This window comes from Electrophorus electricus, chromosome 13, assembly GCF_013358815.1.
Source record: "Electrophorus electricus isolate fEleEle1 chromosome 13, fEleEle1.pri, whole genome shotgun sequence".
NCBI lineage: Eukaryota > Metazoa > Chordata > Actinopteri > Gymnotiformes > Gymnotidae > Electrophorus > Electrophorus electricus.
In genome coordinates this window covers 20,155,830-20,165,053 of record NC_049547.1, presented here as the reverse complement: position 1 = coordinate 20,165,053, position 9,224 = coordinate 20,155,830, and the positions used below count along the sequence as shown (strand labels likewise).

Below are 9,224 nucleotides of genomic sequence, written 5' to 3'. Positions count from 1 at the left end.
GCTAATGACTGTAGATGAGTGTGAGAGCACCAGCTGCGTATGCTCCAGTAGAAACGCTCGCGGCTCACCTTCACTGCTTCATTAGAGGGGCTCTCAGCCTCAGGACTCCAGTGATAGATCAACGCAGGTTTACACACTTTGTTTGAAATAGGAACACCTCCTCTGCCTTCACTTGAGGACTTGAGTTTTTGCAGATTTGACATTTTTACGCAGTTGGATGGCTTTGATGTATTTACGTAGTTGTCAGCTTTGACATTTTTACGTAGTTGGACGGCTTTGACATGTTTACGTAGTTGGGGAGCTTTGACGTATTTACGTAGTTCAAAGTTTAAAGTTTTATTTGTTTTATATAGTCATATATGGTATAACTCGCAGTGAAATGCTAGTTGTCAGCTTTGACATTTTTAGGTAGTTGGACAGCGTTGATGTATTTACGTAGTTAGACAGCTTTGACATTTTTACGTAGTTGTCAGCTTTGACATATTTAAATAGTTATCAGCTTTGACATTTTTACGTACATGAACAGCTTTGACGTATTTATGTAGTTGCCAGCTTTGACATTTTTATGTAGTTGGACAGCTTTGACATATTTATGTAGTTTGACGGCTTTGACATATTTACATAGTTGGACAGCTTTGATGTATTTCTGAATGACTCATGTGAATGGTTCTTGCCCAAGGAAACTTTCTTAGATTCTTTTAAACAAAGGCCAAAGAGACTTCATTAAATCAGTGACTACTCATGTTACCCCTCGGTCTTAAAAGGGGTTCATTTGTTATTAAGGTTTAACAAGTAACTTCTGACAGCATGCTCATTATAGCAGACCTTCAGGATTTAGTCGGCGTCTGCCTTCACACATGGGCTTACTATTGTCCACCGGTTCTGAGGGCCCCCACTGCTGGCTGGAGCAGGAATACCTTTGCGTACAGATGCTTTGTTTTAACTGTGGCCCACCACTGTGGGGCCCCCCTCTCCTATCACTGTCAAAACGCATCAAAAAAGCTAAGGAGGTCATGCGCTTTCAGACGTCTGATGTAACCCCTCACCTTCAAAGCAGTCCTTCTGGACACGCTGTCTGGTCCTACGGCTCGGCCGTGCGCTCTGTGAAGCGCAAAGATAACAGCGTTGGTATTTCGCATGTGAATTTACTGTTTTTGCTTCGCGTGGACCGGCACACATCAGCAGCAGGAGGAGCACGGAAGACTCAGACGCCGCGCTCGTTCCACAGACGCTTGCCAGACGTACAGCTTTTTCCACGTCTGGGACTGCGGAGAGGAGGACGGAGAGCTTTCCCAGCTGACAGCAAAGGGCTTTCCTACAGGAGCCGGATGTGTAAGAGCTCGGAAGCCTCACTGCGTCAACGAAGCGCTACACGAGAGGCCCCTGGGACACTTGCCTGAAACAGAGTCACTGACAGGGATCTGCATAAGCTGACTTGGATAAAACATTTTGGTTTGGTGTGGAGACAGAGTTTAGTGACATGAGCCGGGTTCTTTTGCAAGGAAGGGAAATATTCCTTGAAACGTCTCCTTACCCCACCTGAACCCATACCCTTCTGCACACCTGTCTTTCCATCTCTGTTTTGTAAATTTCTTGTCTGTTTCTCGATGTCCTGTCCAGCTGTCAGAAACATCTGCTGAAAATGAGAAATGCCCCAGGCCCTCTTTCACTCATCCGGTTCGTTTGTCTGCGCCAGTTCACCAGAACGGACTTGTTTACTTGCTGAACCCGGACCTGCTATATCCGGACCTTCTGTACCTCAACCTTCTCCGTCGGGGCCTGTAGTAATCACACCTTTCGTATCCAGGTCCACTGTGTCCAGATCTGCTATATCCAAACCCACTGTATCCATAAAATGAAACCTTGCAGTGGTTTACATTATGCATGGACCTCTATGGCCCATCACGCTGTCCCCCGGGGTCCATTGGTTAGACTTTATAGTGTGACCCAGGCCCTACATCCTGGCCCTGCCGGTCAGGGGACCATCTTCCCTGCGGCCGCACCTACAGCTCTGTCGGCCCCTGCACAGAGCCACAGAACTCGTGCTTGTTGTAACCCAAGAGTTTTGCGCATGCCCGTGACTCGAGTGTCTCACTCGATCAAATTTATCTCTCTCTCTCTGAGCCTTCACCCTGCCTGGATTGCGAAGGGATGTCAGGGATGTCAGGGATGTCAGGGGTCAGGCTACAAAGACTTCAGAGGCCTTTGCCTTTCAGGACTTTGTTAACTCGGTTTTGGGTTTTCTGTCGCAACGTCCCACAATCGCTTGTGGCGTTGAGATGAGAAGGCCACAGAACAAGGAGAGCGTGTCAAGTAGAAAAGTGTCCCGCCTTATGCAGACGAAACACACACAGTGCTGGCTGTGGAAGTATAACTGTGTTAACCATTAATGTTCAGGCACAAAAGAAGCATTTTCTGTCCATTAATCTTCACCTTAATTTCAGTACTTCTCACATTTACCTGAGACGTTTATCTAAGACAACTTACAATTATGACTGAGGGTTAAGGGTCGTGTTCAGGGGCCCAACAGTGGCAACTTTTCAGTGGTGGGGCTTAAACCAGCAACTTTCTGATTAATAGCCCAGTACCTTAGCCACAGAGACACCATTGATCCATTTTGGCACCAAAGTCTGACCAAAGTCGAGCTTCAGAGGCAAGCAAACATATGAGTAAACTTCACACTCCTCTCGTACTGTTTCTCGGACTGAAAGCAGCTTTGCGGCATGAAAAGCACACTGTCGGTGATCTCTCTGCCAACACGTTTCACAGGACCTGACTTCCACTGCATAGCCACAGACAACTCGCTAGCACGCAGAAAGCTCAAAGGTCATGTAAAACTATATTTCACTGTCTCTTTCAGCTTTTGTTGAGTGTTTTTTTTTAAAGCATATCCCACCTTCAGCAGTAAAACTATAGCTGTTTCATGACTGACCTCAAGGTCCTTACCCACCACTGAAGGTTAACGCTCATCACTGAAGGATATGCTTGTGGCTAAAATGACTAATGCTTAAAGATGCATTCTCGTGAACTTTAAATATGTAATCTGTACGCTCTGTGTTTAGACCACAAGTGCTACAGTTCTTAAAAGCATCCTGACTCAAAACCAGAGTCGTAGACCATACTTCTCGGATTGTGGGAGTGAAGGAGATACTAATGACTGAATGTTTAAGATGACACCTAGCCCAATTCTCAGATGAGGTTTCAGACTTGGAGAGGACGAAATCTGGTGTTGACAGAGCAGTGTGTGGAATGCCAGTTTCCCTTTTCTTCTTCTTGCAGTGAAAGCAGTAGGGCCTTCTTATGTTACACCCCACTCCCACCTGACAGGACCCACATGCCATTGTTTTGGTTGTTTGCTAAAAAACTGAAAAGGTTTGGTCTGATTGAAGTACACACTGACTCGTTTAAAGGATTTCTTATAGCTCTCCCTCGCTCTCTCTCTCTCTCTCTCTCTCTCTCTCTGTTCCTCTCTCTGTGTCTGCCTGATAGCAGGTTCTTTTTCCTCTCAAAATGGATCTTATTTTCTGCTGCGAGAACATGAGGCAGTTTACATGACCACTGATTTCATTTGGACTTCCAAGCAAATGATGCCTCTCTCTCTCTCTCTCTCTCTCTCTCTCTCTCTCTCTCTCTCTCTAGTGGGTGCTTTGGAACCTAACAGAGGCAGGTATATACCGAAGTACTGGAGCAGCAGACTCAGTGTGTGAGTACAGTGTGTGGGTACAGTGTGTGAGTACAATGTGTGAATACAGTGTGTGGGTACAGTGTGTGGGTAGGCACTGAGGAAGTCTCAGAAGAGTCCGTGAACCAAAGACATGGATTTTGACTGGTGGAGAGAGTCAGGAGCACCCAGTCCTCGGACAGCCAAGAAAACTTCAAACAGATGTGTGATCATAAAGTCTTTTATTTTTATCTGTCTTGCCCGTATCCATTAGCATTAACTCACACTGCGTTCTGTGACACATTTCCCCTTAAGATGAACAGCTACCAGCCACATCAAACACATTCGAATTTTGAAAGGGAATCAGAAACAACTAAGTAAAAATGCTGAACTATCTCAGCGTTTAAAGTAGTTAGTGCACTAACTTAGATCTTAAGGCAGTTAGTTAGGCTGTAGGTGGAATGTCCTGCCTCTTTCAGAAACACACAAACACTTATTTAAAACTAACTGCAGGTGCGATTCATAGAAAAAGTTTGAACTGGTGAAAGTGGAATTAGTATCCCACTGGAGCAATTCCAGTACCATCTATTGGGAGACGTTTTGCCCCACTGGGGAAGTTTGGTACCATCCAGTGGGTGAAGCGTGGAAAAAAAGTGTGAAAACAACCGCTTTACCAGCAGAGAAATTAAGATGTCACGTTATGGAATTTGGGTTGACCTGATGCTTCTCATGTACGTGTTTTTGTCCGATTTATTCATATATCCGTGAAGATGTCCAACCTTATTGCAAAAGGTGTGTGTTGTCGACACTTGAGGTGCAGGTGTCGTGCAGGTGGTGTCACGGCCTCGTGTCGCCTGCCTGCCGGACCGTACCAAAAGCGGCCCCCGTCTGCTGGATCATACCAAATAGGGCCCCCAGGGGGCAAGCCTACAACTACGCTGTAGCCACTTTACCACTCACCGCTGTTTCCATCACCTCCATGAAGAGATTCATCAGATAGCTGAAGCACAATACTAACGTTCCTTGAACAGGAATGGGTAAGAGCTTATTTATCGTGCAGGATTATGCAGAAGTGCATTTTACTGCCCTGTTATTATTGTTATGGGATTCTCAGGATTTGGGGGCCAGTGGGAAAACCGATCAGATTCATTAGTGCGGATTTATCTGCTGAATTCATTGTGTGATCAGTGCCAGATAGGAGGAATATTTTCTCTCTTCCTCTCACTCCCTCTCTACTCTTTCTTGCTCTCTTTCCCTCTCACTTAGTGCCTCTCTCATTCTTTTCTTTCATTTGCTTTCTTTTTCATGCACTCTCTCTCTCTCTCTCTCTATCTCTCTCTCTCTCTCCTCAGAATAAAAAGCTTTGAGTTTGGAAAATGTGTTTCAGTGTGTCCTAAAAGCACATTCTTACCACCTCTAAATGCCGTTTACACGCCTTCAGTGTAAAGACAGCCACACAGTCAAATGCTGACCTCTCACTCTGCTAGAAAGACCACGAAAGGGGTTTAAGGTGTCTGCACCCCCACATTCAGACGGGCCGTTTATCAGTCAGACGTCATGGAGAGAAGTGCTGATTGCAACGTATGAGTGGCCGATTTCAATGGCCGGATTCATCGGCACACCTGGATTAATGGCCAAGTTCGAAAGTATGTTTGGCGAGAGATGGCAACAGCTTTTGTGTTCTGTTTTGTTTTTTAAAAAAACTTTTATTTGAAATTTCGAATTGACATAGTGAAGGTCAAATTCTGTGCAGTTTAGGTGCTTGCACTTAGAAAAGATATGATCCAATTGTAGGAAACATGACCCAGCCAGTTCTCGGAGACTGCAGTGACCTTGGACAAGATGCAAGTCAGACGTCTGTTTTAACTTTCAGCGTGTGGTTCCGTAGCAAAGCTCTTAGCAGGCTAAGCCTGCTCAGACAGTGATGAATAGCTACAAATCAAAACTGCAATCATTTGTGGGTGGTATAGTGTATGTGTGTGTGTGTGTGTGTGTGTGTGTGTGTGTGTGTGTGTGTGTGAGTCAGTGGATAGAGAGCTAGGATGAAGATGAATGATAGTGTGTTTTGCTGCGCGTGCTCATGCTTTCTCTATTACAGATAATAGGAACAGCGATAAAATATCCCATTTGCATTTTATTAACGTGTTCGCCGTGTCATGCCTCTAATTAAACAGCTTCCTATGCGGTTTGCATGAGCCTCAAGGGTCTGTAAATCTGCAGAGAGATGCATCAGTTACAGAGAGACAGGGCAGGGGCACGCAAAGCTATCGTGATCGCGTTCACGCATGCCTCTGGGTCCCGCACTAAATCCTCACGTTTTCTTCACTATCTCTGTTTTTTCTCTCTGTCATCCTCTCCTTCTCTCTTGTGTAGATATTCACTACAATGCAGATCCAATCCGGCCTTCGCCGCAGCTGAGCCGAGTCCCGGCGCGGCCCTGTGGCTCCGTTTTGGCACTTTCCGTCAGGAGTGGCCCCTCCCAGCCGGAGGAGCTAGCGGCAAAGATCACTTCTGGTGCCAAGCTGGTTCTTCGTGTGTCCTGGGGAGGTGGTCCCAGCGGCGTTCATAAGCAGAGTGGAGCCCCCACAACAGCCTGTAGCCTCAGTCAGCAGCAGGGACGGCGCACGAGCAGGAAGCATGCTCCAATCGTTTCCACGAGGAATCTAAGCAACCCATCAAGGAAGGCTCGTTTGTTCCATGCGCAGAGAGTAAGATCAACAACACATTAGACTGGAACACAGGCTCAACAGTGTCAACAAATGAGTTTGGGTTATAGCGTCATTCGAGAAGGAGATAATGGGTGATAACGTTCCGCTCCACCGTATAAACTCGGAACTGCATGAAACAGTGATGCAGAGATGACTGAACCGCAGCCTAAGCTTCTGTTCTAAGCATGGGAACTGAATGTGTGCACCGAACATGACTTCTGAAACAACTGACTTCTAAAAACTGCCTGATTCAGAAAACAGCCCGCTGCTTTTCTTGTGTGTTTGATGCGGAAGCAAATTAAACAAACAGTATAAACTGGCGTTTTTACCCCACGTGAAGCAACACTTTTCTTTGAAAAACATCAGAGTAAAAGCAGCAGAGATTGATGGATGAATACAACATCACTGCCGAGTTTTACCTTCCAAACACAACTGGCAGCTCGGGGAGACCAGAGGCCTGGGACAAAGCCGCGCTCCTGGGGCTGCAGATCTCCCTCGCCGCTCTGCTGGCTGTGGTTACCCTGGCCACCATGCTGTCCAACGGCTTCGTCATCGCAACCATCGTCCTCACCCGCAAGCTGCACACGCCCGCTAACTTCCTGATCGGCTCCCTGGCGCTGACCGACCTGCTGGTGTCCATCCTGGTCATGCCCATCAGCATTGTCTACACGGTGAGCAAGACGTGGAGGCTGGGCCAGGTGGTGTGCGACATCTGGCTGTCATCGGACATCACCTTCTGCACCGCATCCATCCTGCACCTGTGCGTGATTGCGCTGGACCGCTACTGGGCGATCACGGACGCACTGGAGTACTCCAAGAGGCGGACCACGCGGCGGGCGGCGCTCATGATCGCCGTCGTCTGGGTTATCTCCGTCTCCATTTCCATGCCGCCGCTGTTCTGGAGGCAGGCCAAGGCCCACGAGGAGCTGACGGAGTGCCTGGTCAACACAGACCAGATCTCGTACACGCTCTACTCCACATTCGGCGCCTTCTATGTGCCCACCGTGCTGCTCGTTATCCTCTACGGGCGAATCTACGTGGCGGCACGCTCCAGGATCTTCAAGGCCCCGTTGTCACACGGGAAGCGTTTCACCACGGCGCAGCTCATCCAGACGTCAGCCGGGTCGTCTCTCTGCTCCCTCAGCTCCTCCGCCCACCCGGAGGGGCATCTTCATCCTGGAGGAGGAGGAGGAGGAGGAGGAGGAGGGTCTCCGCCCTTCACCAACAGCGTGAAGGTGAAGCTGGCAGACAGCGTGCTGGAGAGGAAGCGTCTGTGTGCGGCAAGGGAGAGGAAGGCCACAAAGACCCTGGGCATCATCCTGGGTGCCTTTATCGTGTGTTGGTTGCCGTTCTTCGTGGGAACGCTGGTGACAGCCATTTGCAAGAAGTGCTGGTTCCACCCGCTGCTCTTCGACTTCTTCACCTGGCTGGGATATCTCAACTCGCTTATCAACCCCGTCATCTACACCATGTTCAACGATGAGTTCAAACAGGCCTTCCACAAGCTCATCAAATTCAAGAGGTGCTACTGAACGGGGCCAGGCGTCCAGAACCCGTCGGACCCTGTGGTCCATCGGAAACAATGCTGATAGAGTTCCATCCAAACTGATCTCAGACCCAGCCAGGCTGGGTCTTCAGACCAGACATGAGCAACCTTAAATGTTTTCTGTAGCATTTGCTTCGGTGTATTAAAATGCAAAACCCATGTTCATATGGTCTGGTCGTGACATGTTTTCACAAAATTAAACCACATAACACAGCCTGTAAAAAGATAAATATTTGTGCCAATCTGTATGTTTTCCAGTAGATTTGTGTGTGCATGCATAGCTTATGGTTCCGAACATTAGAAAACCTGAACCCAACCAAAAGACTGTCAAAAGAAAAAGGACTCATGAGAGAACTGTCTCTGCAAAGACACTAATCTGGAATGCTCTGAAATTCTCTAAAATGGAATTTAAAAAAAGGTTTTTTGCAGAAATTGGTCAAACCTCTACATAAGATCTATCTGTCCATCATAATCTGTGCTCCTGAAGTTCTTGGAGATGAATCCGGTTTATGTTAGATGTTTAAATCATAACGTTCATTCCATGGGGATCTAACATTCTGGGTGTAGATCAGTTCTTTGTCCTTAAATTTCTTTACTTCATTTATGCCATAGCAACAACTGGCAGTGCACACAGCTGCTATTAATGCGATGTCCGTAGCGTTAAAATGCTTTGCTATTGGAAATGGCAAATCTTTCATTCTGATTGTCTGAAGGTGTTCAGTGAAATGATTGGCAAGCTTCCTTTTAGGTTCTCCAGTGTGAAGCTAGAATTCCATTTTTGAAAGTATATGAAATATATATATATACTTTTGGGATTTTGTGCGTTGTCATGTGGTCATTGGTATCACGACAGTACGGGGCCTTATTTATGTATTATAAATAATTATTAACTAGAAATAATAACCATTAAAAAACATTTATGATGCAACTATGGGGATTTTGAGTACAGTTTTCAGATGGCTTTAGGGGGCTGCCTTTTGCTCTGTGAGGTAATACTCTTTTACTATAACATCATCAGTGTTATGATTGTCCAGCCATGTTAAAGGCATAGCCAACATCCTGAGATGGGAGGCGTGTTCAACACACTGAATGTGCACCCGTTGGAACCGCTCCTCACAGCTGACAGAAGCAGAATGGATGCAGTGGGGCTTTAAAACTCGTCTAGGGAGTACCACTGGCAATGCATGTAACTAGGTGAGTACGGCGAATTCACAGTTAGAGTAAATAGAAATTAGATGTATAATTAGAAAGGTACTGTAATGTGGCAGTGGGGCTCTCAGGGGTGATCAGAGGGTGAAGCACCCCAACA

General features: G+C 46.9%; 1 protein-coding gene across 1 annotated transcript in view; it reads left to right on the top strand.

Annotated features, from left to right (window-relative positions):
• The window catches only part of htr1d (5-hydroxytryptamine (serotonin) receptor 1D, G protein-coupled), a 21,333-nt gene extending 12,659 nt beyond the window's left edge, over positions 1–8,674 (top strand). The window contains exons 2-3 of the mRNA XM_027031334.2: positions 3,640–3,703; positions 6,035–8,674. Coding sequence (XP_026887135.2) covers positions 6,756–7,901 — 1,146 coding nt within the window. The 5' untranslated portion in view covers positions 3,640–3,703; positions 6,035–6,755 and the 3' untranslated portion in view covers positions 7,902–8,674. The remainder of the gene's footprint in view (positions 1–3,639; positions 3,704–6,034) is intronic.
• The last annotated feature ends 550 nt before the right edge of the window (positions 8,675–9,224 follow it).